The sequence below is a fragment of the Struthio camelus genome, chromosome 8, assembly GCF_040807025.1.
Source record: "Struthio camelus isolate bStrCam1 chromosome 8, bStrCam1.hap1, whole genome shotgun sequence".
In the NCBI taxonomy this organism is placed as follows: domain Eukaryota; kingdom Metazoa; phylum Chordata; class Aves; order Struthioniformes; family Struthionidae; genus Struthio; species Struthio camelus.
The window spans coordinates 21,440,655-21,463,399 of record NC_090949.1 but is presented as its reverse complement, the minus strand read 5'-3'; the positions used below and the strand labels follow the sequence as shown (position 1 = coordinate 21,463,399).

The 22,745-nt window shown below is 40.4% G+C and overlaps 2 protein-coding genes across 7 annotated transcripts in view; one reads left to right on the top strand and one right to left on the bottom strand.

Moving 5' to 3' along the window:
- On the bottom strand, window positions 1-18,770 carry MCOLN3 (mucolipin TRP cation channel 3). 6 transcript variants are annotated; one of them, XM_009673216.2, is made up of 16 exons: window positions 17,953-18,770; window positions 17,596-17,745; window positions 16,466-16,516; window positions 14,979-15,208; window positions 13,020-13,187; window positions 10,378-10,531; window positions 9,796-9,880; window positions 9,622-9,718; window positions 8,870-8,969; window positions 6,733-6,845; window positions 6,503-6,652; window positions 4,514-4,615; window positions 4,280-4,402; window positions 3,481-3,687; window positions 2,973-3,102; window positions 1-1,311 (listed from the first exon to the last, which is right to left on the bottom strand). In XM_009673216.2, exons 4-16 carry the CDS (start codon window positions 15,204-15,206, stop codon window positions 1,292-1,294), a joined length of 1,677 nt encoding a protein of 558 aa, XP_009671511.2. In that variant the 5' UTR covers window positions 15,207-15,208; window positions 16,466-16,516; window positions 17,596-17,745; window positions 17,953-18,770; the 3' UTR covers window positions 1-1,291. The 6 variants fall into 6 exon arrangements, with proteins under 6 accessions (XP_009671511.2, XP_068808740.1, XP_068808739.1 ...); XM_068952639.1 differs by having other exon boundaries at window positions 10,378-10,522; window positions 17,953-18,138; XM_009673218.2 differs by having other exon boundaries at window positions 1,182-1,311; window positions 3,017-3,102; window positions 17,953-18,138.
- Window positions 18,771-19,060: 290 nt separating this feature from the next.
- DNAI3 (dynein axonemal intermediate chain 3) overlaps window positions 19,061-22,745 on the top strand; it is a 30,120-nt gene continuing 26,435 nt past the window's right edge. The window contains exons 1-2 of the mRNA XM_068952634.1: window positions 19,061-19,080; window positions 19,606-19,703. Of these exons, the coding sequence (XP_068808735.1) occupies window positions 19,700-19,703 (4 nt within the window). The 5' untranslated portion in view covers window positions 19,061-19,080; window positions 19,606-19,699. The remainder of the gene's footprint in view (window positions 19,081-19,605; window positions 19,704-22,745) is intronic.

Below are 22,745 nucleotides of genomic sequence, written 5' to 3'. Positions count from 1 at the left end.
ACTGCAACTGCAAATGTTTATTGTAGCACATTCCTATATTATGTAAACATTCAGACAGAGTATGTTTAGTGTCCTCCACATTTGTGCACAGTATACAGCATTTCATTATACCTTTTCACACACAAACCTATATGATTGTTGCTTACAAATGCAAGTTATCTAAAATATGCTTCCCTTTGTTTTTCTACTCTGCTCCCAGAGTGAATAGACTATAGAAAATAAGGCATCCATTCAATGATATCACAATGAAGAAAGTTAGTTTGTAACTAAGCTGTCAAAATTTAATTTTCATAATTTGTTAAATAGAATCTAATGTTTCAGAGAGCCCTTGACAGTACCAGATTATTAGCTTGGTTTGAAACATCCAGCTTCTGAAGCGTGGAGAGATGTGACTCTCAGAGTCCTATCTCCCACATATTTAACTTAATTTAGTCTCCAGGTTTACTGACCTGTGTGCCAGAGGAAGTTTTTAAATAAAAAAATAGATATTTTGAAAGTGCTTCTGTCTTTTTCTTTAAAAACATAAGATCAGCACACTGCTCAGAGAAGCTGAACACTGTAACTGATCCTAACTGGAGTTAGATAAAGGAGAACATCTACATTTCTCCACTCAGCTCACCCCTCAAACTTGGTCTGGGCTGCCAAATCCCTGGCCTCTCTGAGAAGAGCCTGCCAGTTATGGCAAATGGCATAACTTTCATTCATATAAATATTTGTTTTACACCCTGAGCCATATTTGAATGGCTTGTGCATCAATTCACTGTACTGTCTCCAGAAGCCAATTACACTGAATTTCACCGTTTTAGTTATTTTTACTACAACTGTGGATAAACAAAAAGCCAAAGGGCACTGGAGTGTGCTTTAATTCATTCAGTATATGGTTGGCTATAGATGGATAATGCCTGCAGTACTGAGGGCTAGTTTGGTACTCAAAGTTGCAGTTGTCCAATTTTATTTCTACATATAGCTGCAAGTTACTTACTGCATTTCTAGTCTATTTGTATAACCTAGCCAAGCCTCTGAACACAGTTTTTTAATGCCCTTTGCATTCTAGTGCCATTTAACTTAGGAAACAAGTAGGGAAAAGCAAAAGAAAACCCAAACCTGAACTAGAAGTGAGAGTGCCTAATCAGAAAGACTGTATGTATATCACAAGTTTCTTCCACAGGCTTACTCTATTTTTGGAGAAAAGCAAATTTAGGCTTAAGGTATAAGATTTTCCACCAAGTCCACTATCTACTTCTTAAATGTGTGCTGCTTTAAACTCTGCAAAACATGCTCCCACAATCCATTAAACATCTTCACTAGGACCTGTGCAGGAAAGGAGGAGAAAAGCTGTCAGGTACACATATCAAAATAATAGTTTCGTTAAACAAGGAGCCTTAAAAATGCTCCTGAACTATTTAATTCCTCGTTTGATATGTAAGTGCTATGAACCACCATACAACATTTTGAACATTTATAAGAATTTAAGAGAAGCCTTTGGTGTACTGTAAGACCATTTAAGACTATTTAAGGAGCAGATTCCCACTTAAAACACCTATTCCTACATATCATTTGTTTCAAAATAAAGCCAAAAGGCCAGACTACTGAGCTAAAGGAGAAACACCCAGTATTCACAGGGCACTGCAAAGGCAGCCTCTGGTTCACCTTCTAGAGAAAGAGCTACACTATGTAAAACACTTGAAACACTAATACAGTGTTTATTAAAAACAGTTTGTAACACTAATACGCATGTTATGAGGAATGCGCATGGATTGAAATATTTGCCACCAGGATAAAATGATTAAAGATTAGGCAATCAGTTTAGAAAACAAGGTTCTGAAATCAAGCACTTCAGTGCCAACACCTCCCTTTGAGCCCAGTTAGCTCTGCTAACTGCCCAGTACTCCTGAAGAACAACTTACTTGAGAGTAACCAAGTTTTCATTTTCAAATGCTCTTCTAAAATCCTGATCTGACCCAATTCAGTGGCAAGAGGATTACATCCTTCCATCCTGCCTTGTGTTAGGTTTTGTGCCTGGTTAAACTGAGTGGTGCATGCAGAAGAGGGAATATCAACATTTCAGTGCCCTTTACCCAGGACCAAGATGGCCTGCTCTGCTTCATCCCACGCTTTCCTCTCATAGCAATCCATTGGAACAACGGCTCTCGATTCTAGACTGTCTCACTACAAGCTTTATTTTATCCCTGCTCCAAAATATGGCCCCATCTCCTCCCCCACATAAGTATATCCTATGTGACATATAACACCAGAAAAGCCCATTTATCAATAAGCTGGAAATTCCTTTGATCTTCTGATCAAGCTGCCAATGTTTTAAGGCTCCCCCACCAAGGGAGCCTTCCGCAAGTGAGACACAGAGTTGCTGCCAGCCAGGTTAAATATAAACCATGTGCTCTGCAATCAGTGTTCGTGAGGAAACAAAACTTCAGATAACCGAAGTATATTAAGCCTTCCATAATGGAAGTTAGGCGATGCTTTTCCAAGTGCTGTGATAATATCTTGAATTGCATGCTATCTTAGTACCCTGACAGGCTGCTTTTCTCCCTAAGTTTTACGCCTGCTACCGTCTGAGTTAAGACAAGCCACTGCATAAGGTATCATTAAAAATTAGGTAAGACACTGAAGGAGTTCAGTAAGTCCTGACTATTGCAAATAGTACAGGAAGTGTAAATGCCTGCATGTTCCCAAGTTACTGTATATATTCTCTAACTTTCTGTAGTGTTTTGCATATGTTAAGTAATCCCTAATTTCGGGGTTCCCTTACCTCTGCCAAAAAGTTTGTTGGCTGGAGACATTTCAATAAATTGTTCCATTCTAGAGCACTAGAAATAGTTTGAGTTTGTTGGGTTTTTTTCTTCCCTTCCCCCATCCCAAAATTTAAGTATTCTTCATACACATTAGACCATGGACATTTTGTGCTCTGTTGCTTTGGATATATATTAATGTGTAATTTTAACTCAGGTACCTACCATTACAGCAACAAAAGAGAGATATAGAACTCTCCTCTTCTAACCTGTACTTGCCCGAGTTTGGTAAGTCTTTGCACTGCGATATAAACGTCTGAAGTTCTGTCTCTGGAAAGCCATCTTGCTGGTAGTGCTAAAAAAAAAAAAAAAAGTAATTAGTTAAATTTTTAACAAAGCTAAACATACAATAATCCAAATCCTTCCAAGACCGCTTTTCAGATGCTGGTCAAGGCTGAAATTAGAAAATTCAAACAGTTGAATATGAAATCACTGCTTTTAAGTAGATATTTAGCTTCCATTGGAACAGGAAATCAGATAGGCTTGTAAGAAAACTGAAGTAGGGAAGGAATAAAAATCTCTCCTTGTCATTTCTCTATACCCTCAGAAGTATATCATTATGTTTACTCTTTAAATTGGCATACACAGCAAGTCAAAATATTGAGGGAGATGAGTCTCAATAACACCAACCTTGTCTTTTTATTCCAACCAAAGAGTAAGAGTTCATTCTCACCTTGATGGTTTCATATGTATCTGTAATGAGTGCAATGAAGAGACTTAGCACCATATAGATGAACAGACTGATGAAGGAGTAGAGGTAGATCCTACTGAATAACCAAACCAAGTAACTTTTCTGCTGCATTTTTGCAAAGGTGGCAAACATGTCATCTCCATTTATCAATGAAAAAAGGCATTCAGAAACCATATTCAGAGAACGGAACTAGAGAGGATGAAAAAAGATAATTACATTGGTGTCCACTTTATTCAAATTCAAAGATTGTACCTAACAAGAAGAAGATATACAGCTGCTGACTGGCTGCCTTGGATCTCAGCCTTTTTATCTCCAGATTATGACAAAGTGCAGTGCTAACAGGAAAATATCTGGGGAATGAACAAAGGTGGTCAGCCCCCCCAAACGCATTCAATTCATTCACCTGTAAATTCTTGCTAGAGCGGATAAGCCAATTTCACTTTTATAATGGACAAGGATAGAGTCTTGAAAGCTTTAGTCTAACACTGCTGTTCTGCATAATGAAACTTGTTTCTCAAAACACCACACAGGACTCCCAGCATGTGACTGAGAGTCACAGCAGCTTCCACTTCTAACTCAGAGCTTTCATAACTAGAGGAAAGTCTGACTGAGTCATGAAAGTATGACTCCTCAAACAGAGCAGCATCATGTAGACGATGCACTGTTTTTATATTAAGGGAAGCCTTGACACTGAAACCTAGAAGACAGCAGTAGTAATGCATCATTTATTAGGAACGCATTCTACTATTCCAGTTGCCTTTTTCATGTCAAGCCATATTACCTTCACATGGTATGGTCCCAGTACAATCCATCCACAGAAGCAATAGCCCAGATAGATCATAGCAGCACAACAGCAGAACCTCATTACATTAGGCAGTGCTGCTCGCAGTGTTAGAATGAGAAGCTGCAGAAACCAAAACAAACAGTTAGAATTCAACCAGACATTTCTTCCAGTTGTCTGATAACAATGAACAAAATAAATACCAACAGCACGAAGATCCCAGGAGATCCTTACATTATACTTCTGAAAGAAACCGAGGTAGCGAATGACTCCAAGCCACACAAGCATAGTAGATGTTCCTAGGAGTATGCTACAGACATCATAACTTGTCAGACTCTGGAAAAAAAAAAAAAAATCAAGTATTATAACAGCTAACAGGCTCCAGATTGCAACTCCCATTACTACACAGATCTGTTAAGAAATTTTGTTATCCTTGAAAATCTCTCCCATTAAAAACTACTTGGGGCAATATATATTAGAGAGTAAACGTCCCACCAAGGAGCAAGGGAACATGCAAATGTAATTCATTTCACATGCCTTATATATGGATGTTTCTCAAAATGATTTTGAAGACCAACAGCACATCTGCACCACAGCTGCAGAGACACTCACTCTATACCTGACTCACTAAATCCTGCAGAGCGGCACTGCAAACATTTTTATGCTGCTTCCAGAACCAACTGCAAATGTTTCCAGAATCCAGCAACAGCATCAACAGATTCCCACTACCAGCAAAGCATTCTCCCTCCCCCCAAAAAGCATGACTTTTCAGCAAAGTTCAGATAAATATTAAGGAGGATCTTGCAATGTAAAAAGGAACTAGCAGCTGTCAAGGAGAAGAATAATTAACTTCTAAATTAGTTCCAAGTAGAACTTTGTTTATATTTTATTGGCATGGCACTGTTTTTCTACCTACACATACTGTCCTATTTTCATCCAAGTTAGCACATACACTGTTCCTTGAATTACAGCTCTACTCGGTAATTAACTGTCCCAAAATAGGATGTCCTACTCAGATCAGGACAGCCTACTTGAATAAAAAGTTTTCACTATTTTCTGTTTTTATTCATCTAAGAGCTGGCTAATCTTGCACATTAGAAAAATTAATTTGTAGCTTGAAAAAAAAAACAAATTTAGACCACTTTAATATGGTATTTTTACAGTTATTCAGCTGATAACTTTCATGTGGTGACACGAAACAAGATCTTATTATATGACCCACAAGGCTTGCAAAATCAATGAAATGTGCCTGTAGAGAAGAGTGTTAGTAAAATACTGTTTTAGGAAAGACACATATCTAAATATATGTATTTGGATATGTAAGATACCAAAATCCCAAACACAAGATCTTACTCCAGTCTCGTTCTCATCTTCACTTTATCCCAAAACAGGATGGAGTTATCTTTTATCTCAGCTAACTTCCTCTTAGCTTCTTTTTATTCCTCAGAATTGAGTTTATAGCTCCTAAGCTAAGATAGGGCAATTTGTGCAGGGCGTTTGTGACAGTCAAGCTGTCACCAGATGGATTTCAGAATTATCCTTTCATCACTATAGTCCAAAGTCTGTTGTGTTGCAATGTCACACTTCAAAGTCTGCTACAGATTTGGTGAAGAACAACACTACCTGAATGTTAGAATGCTTGAGGATAGCATATTGCAATATTTCTTTTTCACTAATTCTGGCTGTATGTAGTACCTTAACAAAGATTTTTTTTCTACAGTGAGTTTTAGAAATTGAGGGCCTAGAACCAGACTGTGGCTGGTTTTTATGTACATGCTGGAAACTAGAAGCTGGGAAAGCAGCAAAGTGATGTTTAAGGAGACATTCTCTGTGCCAGCTAAACACTTGCTAGAGGTGAAACAGAAAGTTACATGCTAATTTAAAAAAACACATCCAATTATCAAGGATAAGTGGTCCTAAATGGGGAGAGGAGATGAAGTCAATAGTTTTCAGCTTTCAGAGATAAAGTTAATTTTATTTCTTGGAGTCACAGAAAGGGGCAAAGAGGAAAATAAATGTAATATCTAGTGACTGTTGGAGTTTTTAAATCTCACAACTGGAAACAACACATCTGAATTATAGTTCCAGAAGAGAAGACGGAGTTTTAAAATTTCATACCACTCAAAATCAAGTATCGCAAGCCTAGAGTCTTCTGAGGGATTTAAACCCAGCTGGGACCAACATAACCAGTTTTGCTTCTGCCTAAAAATGTAAATATCTTACCTTTGCTTGTATCTCCATCTTTAAAGTTGATCCAACAATAGTTAAGACATCACTAATTATAATCAGGATGTACCACCCATTGACAAATTCCATTTGATCATTGAAAGACACTTCTTTCTTATAATAATATAGGAAAAAGTTTACAAATTCCTAGGGGGAAGAAGGCAAGGAAGAAGTTAATCAGGCTAACAAAAGACACAAACACTTTGCACAGAAAGAGTTACACCCACCCTTTGGAGCCGAATTCCTTTAACCACCGATCGTGTGCAAAGGATTAATGAGGCCAGACAAATCAGTATAACAAAAGCATCAAAAATCATCATGTAATGAGTATTCTTCTGTACTGCAAGAACAAAAATGAAGAAGTTTAAAATAAGATGCATTTCATCTTGTGGACCAGCTTGAATATTCAAGTAAGAATATCAAGTTTTGCTATTTGTTATATTTATACAACTAAATTAAGAAAAATCTTAGCACTTCTCCCTTGAAAGCTTGTCTAATATTTTCATGATACACAAATATATCTACACTAGATATACCACTTCAATTAATTTAGGAATAAAAAATATCACACATCAGAGAGTGAGTGCTTCTTAAAACCCTGCAAAATTAGAGCTGAGGGTTCTCCATTTTATAAGCACTGGACTGGCCTTTGGAGCCATAGACCTTGTCTAAAAAAATTCCAGGTATTTTACAGTATGCATCTTCTTTTCCAGGCTAGTATTTGACTAACAGATGGGTTTTCTCTCCTAGAGCAATGCAGATAATTTGCACAGCTGTTCAGATAGCCAAGAGCAACACTGAGCTGGACATGCGTTCCCCATCTCTTAGGTTACTAAAAGTCACATTCTTGATAAATTAAGGTCGCAAATTTTGCACCAATATTACCACTAGACATCTTATTTTTTGTTATACCTATCATACAGCTGGAACTAGATGGAGACAGGATAAGAAGAATTACATTTTTAAAGCTAAAAGAGGGATTCTATTTGAAGAAAAAATTGTAACACATTAATGTTAAAATTGCAAAAACAGGCAGAAAAATCTCCAAAAGAGGATACTAACGTTCTAGCTGACTTCACAAAGACACCTACTGTTTTACCCAGAAAGAGCCCACCTACTCCTTGCTTTTACCAAAGTGACTAACACATATACTGTTGGCATTTAAGTTGGTTTTGCAGTTTAATACAAAATAAATACAATTTGTTATTATCCGTTTGCAATCATTTCCTGTCTATTTTTTCCTTGGGTTTTATAATACAATACAGGGTACTCCAGGAGATGATTTTGGAAACTGTTACAGAGCTGGACACTAGGCAATCTTGATAGCTATCAAATATGAATTATTACAGAAGCCTGGTATCAAAATCATACTGCATTGCTGCACAAGCAATCTACTAGATAGCATGCCATCTGGCGTGCTTTCATAACACGGCAGCTAGCAATGCTAGTTGATAAAGACCGTTAGTGGAATATGTATTTGCATGAGTGGTGTTTTGTCCTCTGTAATGCATTTCACAAAGCTCCAAAAATTAATTCCAATCTAGGTCATTACAAAGAAGTCTCCTTTTTACTACCAGCTCTTCATGGGGTAATTTCCTAATGTTAACATAGCAAAGGGGCAAGTGGTAAAGTAGAGAAAAGATCTTATTTATCCTAGTGCTTATTTCAGCAAAAAGGTAAGAAACAACAAACGAAATTTAGACTCCTGGAAAACTTCTTCCAAAGAGATTAGTTTTGCCAGTCAAAAAGATGTCATACGAGCTTTGACCAGATCCAACAGCTGCTAACAAAGGGTGCTCTTGTTAGTAACTGATTTAAGATATCTAGTCATACCGTGCCTCTCAGTTACGCTCAAATACATGACCAAAAACATTTAAGGAGCAATCAGATGTGTTGCTAGCCACTTCAATCTGGCAATTAGCAAGAGTGCTTCCTTATTTTTTCTTGTGTTAAGTCCTGAAATAAGAGTGAATTAGTTTCAACTTTCCACCATTATCACATGACCTGTTGCTTGGGACCAGAACAACGGCTCACAGCCCTGCCTTAACCAATGAGGAGCATAAATTTAGTAGCTAAAACTAGGAAGATAAACAATGATTTGTGGAAAAAATTTCAGTTGACAGCATCAGTGGTACAAGGTTTGAGATCTGCTAATGAGAGTAATGGTATGTCTGGATTCCCAAGATTTCGAATCAAAAGTTTAAGAGCAAAATAACAATTATTTAGAGAACAGGATTTAGAATTTACCTATTAGACAATATATGTCAATAGTGCCTCACCTTTCAATAAAGAAAACAGTTAACAAACATTGTACTACTGTGACAAAGTTTAGCATGAAAATTTGAACACATTTATATCACTTACTTGATCCAGAAACATGCCAGTCTTTACATTCCCTGATTGCTATGTCGTTGTCTAGACTTATTTTAATTCTTCCGCTATGTGCTTTATTATCGAACACTATCTGTATTAACAAAAAATATTAATAAATAGTGCATGTCTTTTTAAAGTTAAACCATTATATATTTAGCATATTGTATTGCTAACCTTGCATAATGATTCTGAACAATACTCCTAGGGGAGAAATCACAAAGCTTGTATAAGCTTAAGGTAGTTCCAGTTTATTCAGATAAATACTTTTAAAACAAAAGACTTAAGATGGTGGACCACAGATTTGCCACGAATTTGCAATTTGCTACAAATTGCTTGATCAACTCAATATGGAAATACAAGTGAAATTCTTTTAAATTACAGCCTCACTCCTCCATGATCTGAAAACAATTATTGCTAGAAGGATCTCTCTAAAGAGAAGATGTTTATGCTTTTACGGTATTTCAAGTGGATTAGAGCACACAAGGCTGTAAGCCAAACGAGTGCTTAAGGAGTATATACCATCAGGAGCACCTAAAGCTTAACCTCCTATAGTTGCAACTGACAGTTATTTACGGGATACTAAGTCACGACAAAGTAATCCGGGCACCACTGGGGACCAGTTAATGATGCTCAGCACTCTTAAAAAAAAAAAAAAAAAAAAAAAAAACTTCTGCACTAACTGTAGATCAGTGAGAACTAGTTCCCATCTTGAACAGAAAGATACACGGCAGGCGTCTACGTACCGTCAGAGTGAAATCGTAACAGTCAGGGAGTTCGTGGTGGCGAACAGTCTGGAGGTTGATTGCCTTCAGATTGAACCTGAGCTGTACTGTCACTAGTCTGCAATACAGCTTCATATTAGATTTTCACAGGGGAAAATGAACACATCAGTATAGAAAGCAGCTATTCTTCCTCACCTGTGGAAATCCAGAGTGAAATTCAAATTGTGTTTTCCCACAGTTCTGTTGTCTAAAGGTATCATTGGCTCAATGTACAAGCAGTCTGCAACGGATAAGTACACACAGTAATATCAGGTGGGTTATTACACGCTTTTTAACTGTAACCTGCCTTTTTCATTCTTGAGGCTGTAAGAGCTGTTGACTGTAGTAGCCAAGATAGCATGCTTAAGAGATGCGCCATTTTGGAGGCTAGTTTACAAATACGTTTGCTCCCGTGGCAAAGTTATTCCTCATGAATTAGGTGTTTAAATCTTGCTTCACAGGGAAGACTTGTGAAATTAGCCTGAAATACTTGCATTACACAATCATGGGTGCTAACGGCTCATCGCTTTTTTGTGGAAGTAGGCATAGAGGGCTGTTTTGTTGAAAGTAAGGAAGAGAGGTTAGTTATACAGTGGTTTTCTTATCTGTTTTGGTTGGTGATAAGTTTAATACAGACCGTTTGATAGGACTATAAAATACTAGATATTTTTTAAGAATTCATCATAATTAGAAGGTCCTTCCTCCCAAAGAAACGATATAATAGATTAGATTCATCACCAGTCACAATCTCCGGGTCTATATCAAAGGTGTCATTTCCAGGACAGATGGTTCCTCGCTTGTAGAATTGCTGACATACAGCCAGAGCTGTCTCTTCTGCTCCCCTCTTTTCATAAGCATGGTTTCCAACAGAGATGTTGGGCAGCTGTAAGTACTCAAGTTCAGAACAAATAGACAAACCAAGTCAGATGCACCAGAAATGTTGGTTTCTGAAAAAGTCAGAAGCATTTGGATCTGTGCTATAACCCATCTTTTCATTTTAAAGTTCACCTAAAGAGTGTGGAAACCTACACTACACCACTCTAAAGCTGAGTCCTCAAATACTTTTAAGGTATTTGGCAAAGGCAAGAAATGCAGGATTAGGGTCTAAATAACTCTTTGCTTACTATTTTTTTCTGTTTACAATCCTTACTAGAAAGCCTAATTCACTATTTGCAAAGCATGCTGGCTCCAATACAAGGACTTCATTTAATGCAGAATTAATATACTGACCAGCTTTAAAGATGTCTCCGTAAGTCTAATGCTCTGGCAATGACAGATACTCTGTTTCTTTTTTCTGACAAATCACTGGATTTATCCATCAGTTCTTTTCAGAAATGGCTTTATTCTAGGTGAATAACAATATTCAGCTATTTTAGCAACTAATTTAGCAATACTTTATTTCTGAGAGGCCTAATGCTTCTAATGCTTTGACCAATGACACAGAAAACCATGTGATAGCATATATCTGCTTTTATGTAATGGGGGTACAACTCTGGTCAAAGGGCTAGTACATCCAGTTCAAAGGATCTCCCCAGCATACCGGACCCTCAGTATATTAGAGCTTATACAGTAGTACATACTTGAATCTCCTTCCTGTTTCTAGTGTAGGCAGAAGAGTGAGATCAAAGTCTCTGTAGGGTTTCTCTAGTCTTCCATTAATTCTCTGCTCCATTTAACTCCTTATTAGTTTAGCCCCAGTCTGTAGCCCCAACACAACAATCAAGGACACCGTATAGGAAAAGTGGAAAAACAATCATTCCATCCCACTTGCGCTGCAGGTTTCCAAACTAAAGCCAAACATTCAGTAAGTTTTACTTAATCTTTAACAATCTTTGAGTTTGTCCCATGTTCAGTGATATCTGGAAAGCCAATACTTCTCCAAATAATAAAATTTGTATTATTTAATATCAGGAATAAAGTAGTAGCATGTGTCTTCTCCTTCCAAACGGCTTTAAGAATTTCTGTCTGTTAGATATCTGGTTTTTTCCACTTGCATATTCTGTAACTCTTGAAGAAAGTTATCTTTGTGTTCAGTAATTCACTGTATCTTATTCTGCTGTCCCCATAGGAACCTATGTGTATGTCAGCTCTTCATACATCCAGATCTTCCTGTTAAATCCTCACTTCTCTTTCCCTGAAGCAAGACACTTTTGTTATCCTTACCTGTTAAATGGAGAACTGATATACAGATTTTTGTATTTACTTCCATAGGGCTTTAACACAAATAAATTTTTAGGTTTAAGCGACCCTCTCAACAGAGGTCTGTGTGAAAGCAGAACACACCCATGTGATGGCACTGTTGCCACTGGGACAGTCATCCTTTTCAATCCAGCAACATCCACTTCAAAATTTAAGGAAGATGAGCTAAATTACATGTCCTATAAAGCATTAAAGTCTTAGTCTAGATAGCTATCTGATAACTGCCAAGAAGCTTGAAGTTAGAGAAGCACTCTTTGGCAGCTGAGTGCTTCAGATGAATGTCATGGTAAGATGCAGGTCTGCCTGTTACAGACCAGCCTTTTGCATTTATGGTTAGAAGTCACTTGACCAACAAATTAGCCATCAAAGAGTGTTACGCTTTATTAAGCACTGAGTTTTGACAGTGTAAATCAGGTTTATTAACCAAATAGAAGCAGATTATATTTTGTTTTCGTTAGATAGGTACCACAACAAGCATTGACTGGCAGTTGATTACCTATTGATACACACCACATAAAAACTGTGATGTAAGGACAAGTAGCAAGATCTGTATTACTGTATCTTTGCCTATGCAAAGTATGTGATAATATGCTCTGACCTATAGTACCAACTTCTAGATAACTCAGTGCAAAGAAATAGCGTAAGGGAAAAAACATTACTGATTTATTTGCATCCGACTGGATCATTTGCACCACCAAAAAATAGTAGCAGCAATCCAGAGCCATAGCTTTGTGTGTAACCTGTACTACTTGCTATCTGGTATCCATTTTCTTAGTTTGTTCAAGTTTGAGTGTAGTTCCTTTGACAAATGTCTCTAGATTGGTCCCCTTCATAAGGAGGGAAGATAAGAATGATCCACCCAGAAAGTTACTGAGTCCACTCTGGAGCATAGATGTGGCATGAAGACTTCCTGCAAGCAGTCACTCTGACCCACCCTCCCCCCCCCCTTTTTTTTTTTTTAAGTTAGCTATCCCAGTTTTTATTCTAAAAAAGCCTGGTTTATTTTGAATTTAAAATCCTCTTTTGAGGAGTCCTCTATCAAAAAATCTGAACAAGTCAACATTCTTGGTTTAAGAGACTGGTACAAGCTCAGTTTGAGACACTGTCAGGGAAGGAGGAAGAAGAAAAGGTTCATGGGTAATGAGCATATAGATTATATACATTGTAGTGACAATCCTTACCTGGTTTATTGCAAAGAATATCTGGTCATAAACATCTGTTTGTCTGTATACAGCATAGGTATCATCTACTCTGTCCATGTATCCTTTCAAGAAGAGATGCTTGAATGCTACAGTGTTCTCTTCCTTGAAAGCAACCACCATTTGATTGCTCAATCCAAAAACCACGAGCTGAAAAAAGACATTTATATGTCCTGTTTGAAGACAAAGTTGGCTTCTGCATTAAAATTCCGTTCCTGTCCTACAAACAGACACTCTTTCATCACACTGATAGACACAGCACTTACATGCACGCTACTCCATTTCATAGCAGGTCAAAAGAAAGTTTGACTTCAGGAAAACATTGGCTTTCAATAATGTTTCTTTAACACATTTACTGGCATCTTGGCCAAGGACTCACCTTTTTAAAAAGAAAAGGATACCATCTCAAATCCAAGCTACCCATATACTGTTACACATGGTTTGTTAGCTCAGTCTGATGTTGAAAAGACTTGCCTCAGGGAATATCAGTGTTCCTCAGCCAAAAAGGCAGGCAGAACATAACCAGATCCCACTTTGAAGTCCTAACTCCAGTGTAGAAAAGGGAGATTAAGGACAACTCAGAAAAGCAAACATTTATCCCTCAGGTTTGGGTGAAAGGTGCTTTGCGAGTAACTGATGAGCACTGTGCTTGTAACAGGATAACCTTCGTAGCTGTTAAAAAATATATTGCAGCTGTTCATGAAAAGCTAGCTTAAAACCCTGCTAGATACTATCCAGGATGGAAAAGGTTTCTAGAAGAATGTGAGGTATTGTTTGTGGGAACTCATGATTCTCTTTAGTGACTACTGTGTCATACCTATTATCAGGAGCATTATGAAAAAATGTGTCAGGAGACAAGGCTGAATCAGTAGTCTACAGGTTAGTTCTATGGCCTTGATACAAACTGGCTTTTGATCAGGACAGCTCAGTCATAGAGATACTGAAATGCTCTGCGGACAAGTTCAGTATTGCAGGGACACCAGAATACGCTGGGGAATCAATAGTGCTAAGATTTCATTACCTACTGGCAGATTTTCTCTGAAAAAGATAATTCAACAGTAGTTTCTTTCTTATTTAGACTCTTCCACCATCAAATTTTATTTCTAGTTACAAGAAGGAACAGATGAAGATCAGAGGATGTCTACATATTTAAAACATCAGTGGTTAAGTAGAGAATACAAATATACTGCCAGATGTATCGCAAGAGAATTGATATACCTGTGGTTCTTCCCATCATTCATGCAACCGGGGAAAACATTCTTCTCCAAGCTCATACTTTCATAGCACTGACATCACCTTAAATCTAAATCACATTCAGACAGTTCTGAGGGATTATTATCTGAGGCATTTCAAAGGTTATATGAAAAAACTTTCTTCTTCCTTAACCACAAACTTTGAGACAAATAATTGCATTCCAGGCAGCAGATACATTTGTTAGATGAAATCTGTGGTGCAAGGCTGGGTAAGAGGAAGAGTGGAACAGAATTTCAGGTTTATTCAGAACAAGAGAGTTTATACACCACATGCAAGACGCAAGGAAACATCACGAAGCAGCTACCAATTTCAGTTTTTATGACTGTGATATTGTACTATAAGCCACTGTTGCTTTCCCACCACCACACACACTCAGAATGAAGAAGGTGCTGAGGGAGAATACACATGTAAGGATGCCATCTTTTTAAAAAAGTAAAGTGAAAAATAAGGTAAAGTCCTTAAACATGGTTACTGTAATCTCCACTCTTAGGAAAGCTATTTTTCAGTCAAGACTACTAAGAAAAAATTTTACCATCTCATTTCTAAGCTACGTATATGCAACCAAGACGGTTTTGCACTCTATCCTCTCCCTCTTTCCATAGCAGACCAAGAATAGCATTTTTCATTTGCACTCCTTATTTGAATTCTCATGGACTAAGAAGAGTCCCTGCTTCCAGAGTTACTCACCTGGATAGTAACCATTGCTATTTTGAGTAGCTGAATCCCAAGTTTCCAAGGTTTCCTTCCCCGGGCCCAAAATTTTTCACACGGGTTCATGAAGAAGAATTTTAACTTCCTTCTAAGCTGGTCTTCCAAAAGCAGCTGCTGTGATACTGATGGGCGTTGTCTGCAGCTGCAAAGATTTTCATCATCCTGAGCACTGGAGCTACTCACAGCCACTTCAGGATTTTCCATTTCTGGAATGAAAAAAAAAAGTTCATGTCAGTTGGAAAAACATGTAAGCATTAGTATAGTAACATCAGATCAGTCTGCACTGACTGCCTGGACGATATAGATATTTATCTTCTGTGAGGAGTGCTTATATGTTACACTGAACTAAAACCAAGGCCTGACTCATAATATTGCACATGTTCTGCAGAACCCATATCAGTAAAAGGTAAGTTTCAATTAGTCCTTAGATTTACGGATAGAAGGTCAGGAGATTTATTTAACAGTGGAATTTCTGTCCCTTTGGAATTACAGACTCACTTGCTGAAAACCTCTTCCTCTCTCACTTCCCAACATTAAGATCATATTTGCAAGACATTCTGACTCATTTCCTTTTGCGTCTAGAAGAGTACCGAAAGTCTCTTATTAGTGTTGACTCTTACGGAAATTTATCTAGTTTTATGCTTTCTGTATAGTTTGCTCCTGCATCTACAAGTCTTCTGTCCAATACTAGAAAGAGACAGGACTTTAAAGACAAAGAGCATTTTTTTAGACATTAGTGTTAGCATTGATGGCTCTTGACAGTGGAGATCTGGCATGCCAAATTGCAAATCAGGTAAACTACGTGAGCATATTAACTTTCATGTAACAAGATTAGGTCTATTTCTACAGCCATAAAGGCTACAAGATTGAATGCAAACCAATGACAACCATGAACCAGACAAAAAAGACCAGAAGGTAATGGTTTTCAAGCCTCATGATTAGAAGAGGTTGACATTTTAGCTGTGTATGAAGGAAAAGATTATAAGAGAATCTTATAAACAGTTTGAGAGTTTATTCTCCACAGTATTCAACATGTTTAGACATTAATCTCTTACTAACTTCACTGACTCCCAACTATTTTACAAATGCTTTATAAAGCATTTAATAGGTAGCCAAGAACATTTATTTCAAAGAAAAGATTGCTGATACTGGGAACAGAGGAGACAGTCTGAATAATGAATAAATTGAAAGAGGTGCCATATTATAGACCTTTAATTTCCCCAGGTGTTGGACATGCTAAGAAAAGTTTTGGATCAGCAATTTAACACTAAGAATGCACCCATAAGTAGATTTAAAAAAAAAGCCCAAACACTTCAGATCCTATTTTATGAAGTCTCCTAACGTGCAGAGGTTTCCAGTCTTCTTTACCGCAGCTGACCAACCATTTCTAAGTTAAGACTACTCAGTCCTACTACGATATTGCAATACTCCTGTCAATGTTACGCCCGATTTAAAATACATACGTATGCTTCTGGATCTCGTGGTATCAGCTTCAGAAGTGGCTCAAGATAAACCTGAAACACAGCAAGTATTTTCTCGTTAACCTGCACATAGACAATAGCTTCATATATGGGCTCCAAACCTAAGATGACATCACAGTATCTAGTCTCTGAACCAGGCAGTCACCTTCTCACAGCAGAAACACTGTTCCCTTCATCCTCTCTTCTGAGCCGTTACAACCGGTTAAAAAGCAGCCTTGTCCATCAGCCCATTAAGACCTGCCTATGCAGGTTACAGGCAACAAACAACGGTGGGAAGAGGGGGGCTCCTACGCCGGCCGGCCGGCCGGCACGCGTGGCTGCCTTCTGCAGTCTCGAGTTACAGGCGGACGGTGTCAATGACTAGACATGTCGGATCCTGGCTTCTGCTGACATATGCCAACAACGCTCGCTTTGGGGAAGGAGGTGCCCGTTTTCACTCAGTAAAACCGGCCATCCCCAAATCAGTACGGGGCCCTGAACTCCGGACTACAAACGGCACCCCCGACCCCGACCCGCCGAGCAGGAGCTGCCGCGTGCGCTCCCGGCGCTGCCCGCAGCGAGGAGCGGCTGCCGGCCGAGCAGCACCACGTCCCCCCGGGGCTGCCGCGGCCACGGCAGAGCCCGGCCCGGCCCGGCCCGGCCCGCCAGCGGCACCGCGCAGCTCTCCTCGGCCTTTCAGTGAGCGCCCCCGCGATCCGGGGCATGGGGGGGCGCTGGCCCCCAACCACCCGGGGCGGGAAAACAGGTGTGTGGGGGGTGCCCCCGGGGGCTGCCCACCCTGCCCTTCCGCGGGGCGGCGCGGAAGCCGCGCGGCTCTGCGCCGCTGCGGCCCGGTGCCCGCGGGACGCGGCGTTTCAAAGCCAGAAGGTGGAAGCCGCCGGTTCTCCTCCCCCCTCCCGGCGACACCCCGCTCACTGATGGCAAATAAAAGGCTCACGGATAGCGGCGGGCCGGGCCGCGGGCGCTGCTCGCTGCTGCGCGGTGCCTGCCGCGGGGCGCCGCCCGCTGCGCACCTCCGGCGCTGCCTTCCCCCGACGCGAGCCGCCGCTGCGCTGCGCTGCGCTGCGCTGCGCTGCTCTGCGCTGCTCTGCTCTGCGCGCACACGCACGTACCTGCAGCAGTACCCCGCGGATGCCCCGCAGAGATGTATCATTCTGCTTTACGTGTCTCTTCGGTCATACATGACACGCATCCCTCTATGCTATATATACTTTCTGTACTGGAGTAATGCTGTTTTCAGCTTTACTACTTTAGGCTTCTCCCTTGGCAGAAAAAAAAAAAAGGCTAATTTGTTATAACTAGCTGTTTCCAGTCTTTAATAATTCCCCCCTGTATAGGTCACAAAATCATAATTATGAAGGGCAGCCAACAGTACAGTGAACTAAGTGGAATGGCTCGCACTGAAGTAAGGAGGAGCAATGTGCGGTAGCGGTTATCATCAAATATAACTAAGCTATTACAGTTATTACCTGGAATTCAAAGAAGTGGTCTCTTTTCCCAAGTCTTGGCCAGCTCCATTGCATGGCAGAAATATCACTTTGGTATTGCTGCCTCACGTGAGGAAGTGCTGGGATAAACCCAGGGATGTAATGGCACCTGGTCTCCAGCTGGCCTGTCTAACTCATGGTACAAGCAGCAATGTAAGCAATGGCTACAAAGAGAGAAGATAAAATAAGGACAAGATAAAAACAGGGAGAGTAGCAGGATTTTAAAGCAAGAAGTGTGGGAACTTCCTGGCTGTGGGGAGGGAAATTGGAAGGTAGGGAGGATCCCTGTGTGCTGCAGCTCTCCACACACGGAAAAAAAGAAACCCGGGGTCTTGTATGCTTTGCAATGAGACAAGGCAAACTCAACTATTTTTATGCATCTAAAATATGAAAGGTGTATAACAAAAGCCTTCCCCGAGTCATCTAAACCTCCAGCTCCAGCTCGAGACGCTCCCGGCACAACCGAATGGCAAAGCGATGCTAAAGCACGAAGCATCCCTGGGCGCGGGGTTAGAGGTGGCCGGACCCAGGGGGGCAGCTCGCCTGCTGAGGCAGGACGCCAGCTTTGGCAAGTAAAACTCGTGGCCTTAACCCGCAAGCGACGCTCAGGAAACCGCGCCCCGGGCGGACGGGCCGGCCGCGGCACCGCCTCCCCCGGCCGCACGGGCTGCAGCAGGCAGAGGCCTCTGAGGGCCAACGCCCCCAGCGGCCGTGGGTCCCGGAGAAGCGGGGAAAGGTGAAGGCCGATCTCCTCATCCGCCCCCCGCGCTCCCTCCCCGTCAGCAGCTCCGCCGTTCCCCCACCCTGCGCGGCCCCCGCTGACAGGGCCTGGGGCGCCCACGGCGCCACCGCCTACAAACCCCACTACGCTCCGCTCCCGGCGTGCCGCAAACCGCCACGCCGACACCCGCGCGGGGCATGCTGGGAAGTGTAGTTTTTCTGGCAGCGGCCGACATAACAGCCCTGCGTGAAAACGACCAATAGCAACTTCTCGCGACGGGGGGGAGGGGTGGGGTTTGAAAAGCAGAGCGCTGATTGCCTGCCGGCAACGTCAGTCCTGGCCGCCCCGTCGCCCTAGCAACAGCCGCCTGCTAGCGACGCGGCGGGCAGGTAGGGGCGGCTTCCCGCGGCAAGCGAAATGGCGGGCGCAGCCGGGGCCGGTCCTGGCAGGCAGCGGAGGGGGGAGGCTGCACGGAGCCAACGGGGGGAAACGAGCCAGGCGCCGGCAGCGGCGGGCAGGCGGGTGGTGGGGGTGAGGAGAGCGCTTCCGAGAAGGGGGAGGACTCAGGAGGCTGCTCGAAATAAGGGAAAGCGTTCCCAGCCCTGCCGTCGGAGCCCTGCGCTCCTGAAAATAACCCACAAATCCCCCCTCCGCCCCGGCCCACTTACATGATTTTGTTCCGGAAACTTAGCTTTCACATTAAAAAGATGAGATTTATGTTTTTACCTTTGTTGGCAAAAAAAAAAAAAAAACTGGAAAAAGCCTGCCTGGTGTAAATCGTCATAACGCTTCTGGGCATGTTGCTGGTTCAAAACCCGTAACAAGGCAAGGCATGTGCTACTGTTTGCATCCTGACAGGATCACGTTATGGCGACTTCAGTATCCTATTTGTTATGGTCCTTATCGTATTAAAGGGCGGACCACGTTAACAGATTTGGAGAACACAGACCCACTGTCCTGCATCACACCAGAAGGTCCATCCAGCCCAGCGTCATCTCTTCAACACTGATGGGTAACAAACATCTGGGCAAGATTATAGTAATGCCAAACTTGTACTCGCCCACATTGATGCACCCTCTTTCTTGGAGTTATGGCTTCATACTTCCATAGCCAGAAGTGTTAAGGCTGTTTTTAGAAGCCCCGACTTTATTTTTTCTTCTTCTATTAATTTGTCCTGTGACTTTTTGAAATTGGGCACTTTTTGGCAACTGTCACATCCAGTGACAGTATGCTCCATAATTCGACTAACTATTGCGCAATTAAGTACTTCTGCACTGCTTTTGTTTGGTTTCGGTCTGTCCCTTGGTAAGCGCATGTCATGCCAGCTAGATCTTGCACTATGAAAGACCATGAATAATCAGTCCCCGTTCACATTCCCCATCCCTCTCATGACTTTATTGATTTCTGTCGTATCCTCTTCAGTCTTTCCCAGGCTAAAAAAAGAGTCCTAGTTTATTCAGTCATTCCTAGTACAAGAGAGGGTCTATATACTTGATCATCTAGGTTGTCTGTTTTTGTACTTTTTCCAGTCCTATTATATTCTTTTTGAATGGAAGAAAGGAGAGAAAGAGAAGACAGTTTTATACAATGTTAGAAGGAAGTTTTCCATTTTCTTCTCTCTGCCTTTCTTAGTAATTCTAAACTTATTTTCCCCAATGGTGTATTTATCCCAGAGTCTGTAACCACCTCTGTTTTTTTTCAAATAACAAAATCTGCAGATAGTTTATTTAGGCCTAGTTTCATGGAAACTTGTACATGTGAAATCAGGTACATTCAGATAGAACTATTCACATGCCAAAATGATTTGGCAGTTTCCAACTTTGCTCCCTGTAACTTATACAATGAAGTTGTATCCAAATATGAACAAGCATTATTAAAAATGCAAACTTTTATTTGTATTATTTACTCTTTCCATAGAACAAAGTATGATATATTTAATTAAAGTGAACACTGTATAAGAATTTCAGTACAGATTAAGTCATTTTCAAGATATTTTTAACATGAGCACCTAAATGTTTACAGACAGACAGAAATGTGATTTTTAACTTGACACAACCAAAAAAAAACCAAGAAAGCAAAGCGTGTTTTTGATTATTTGCTTGTAGTGTTTTTGTTAAATGAAAGTGCACTCAACTTTTCAGTCATTCTAAATGGTACTAAATTACAGACCTGAATTAGTAATGCACACAAGCTTGACCGTAAATCATTCAATTAGGCAACTAATGAATCATTCTGCCTCCTCCGTTCAGACAGCATCTTTAGCATTACTGTTAACTAATTAACTTTCCTTTCTGCAGTACCTAGCAACTTTGTAGATTTGTTTTATAGTTAGTGTAAATGTTTCAGTCCATTTAATGATTAGGAGAACGCTCTGATCTTCACTTTTCCCTTGAGCTGAAGGTCCATCTATGAAATAAATAAAGCTACAAAACGTCAAACAAAGTTTTCAAACATTTGCAGGTTTCCTTGGGTTTTACCAGTTAATGAATGTAACACGTTCTGCTGAAAATGTGGTGGAAAATTTGACTCAATGTATTCATTGAAAGTTTTTAATATAATACATTACCTACTTTTTTTTTTTTAATAAAAAACCAAGGCAGCGTATGTGGCAATTTTCAAGGACTTTTTGTATTTTTCGTGCTCTTAATTATGTTAATTTAAATTAACATAACCTCATTTCTCAGTCATAGAATCATGAATTTATGCAAGTGTTAATGTAAAGGAAAAATACATTTGCATGTTTGTGGACAAACGTGCATATTAGAATCCTTTCTAAATAAACAAAGTAGAAATATTCCTGAGGACAGGAACTACCTATAGCTGAACATTTTCCCTTAACATTTAATTTAAGACTTTACATTGCATGAAATCTTCAGATTGTAAGACTTCCACAAAAGAAACCACTTACTTGCTGATCATAGTCTAAACATATAACAAAAGGTACTTCGTAACATTATGTATAATTAATTTTCTCTTTGAACTAAAAAACGAGGTATTTAGTAGGATAGTGCCTGCGCCTGGCATTATGATATGAGGAATTTATTAAAGAGAAGGTGGCCCCTAGCCCATGGCTCTTTCTTGCGGTGTGTTCTGTCACTGGTGTCAGCTACAGGCACTGGGGTCCGCGTGCTCTGCCCCACTGCTGATAGGGACAACAAAGTACAACATTACCCACAGCCTGCTACTGGCTCAGTAACGCTGCCCAGGACCTAATGAAGGTTGGGACCACTGGTCTTGTTTAGGAATGACAAGCAGTTAGTTCAGTTAGCTCTTGTTCTGCCAAGGGCTCAGTCTTGTAGCCTAAGATAATTTACTAATGACCACATTTTCAGACAGCCCTCTTATCTAGGAGCCTTATTTTCCATGGTTCCTCCTGATATGATTTGGTTTAAAAACCTAGGAGTTAACAACAGCTGCAGTCAGAGGTAACTTCCAAAATTACTTTTATCTTAAACATTAGGAACTATTAGGGTTTTTCTTTATTAATTTCCTTTTTGAAGGAGGTGGGGTGCCAAAGATGGCAGCTGTTTAGTACCTATTTTAGAGTTTTTGGTTCATGGCAGTTTCCCACATGGAAACACCTGGAGGTTAGTAGCATAATCCTGTGTAGAAAGCAACTCAGCCAAACAACTTTGCATATATACACTTTGTAGCTGCTGTAGGCTCAATTATGCTTCCACCAAAGTTTTGGAAGTTCTGCCTTTGCATTCTTTGGAGGCCTTAACTGTTCCCTAACCACTAACAATCATGTGCCCACAGAATGACAAGTGGGCAGATCCGATATGTTATTTGGGATATTGTAGAAGGAGATAACTAATTAGTACTTTTCTAACTGTTCTGGATATATCTGTCTGTTTTCCAGTTGGTTAAGTTCTTTGCTCACAAATTGAACCATAAGCAGTCCTTATTGATCACTATTTTAATTTACAGTGCTTAAAAACGGACACTTTTTGTATAAATATATGCACACATACCCACAGTCTCCCACTGCCTTCACCAGCACTCCCATTATCTGTATACTGCTATGTGTACCTGTTCACCTGATTCTTTTCAT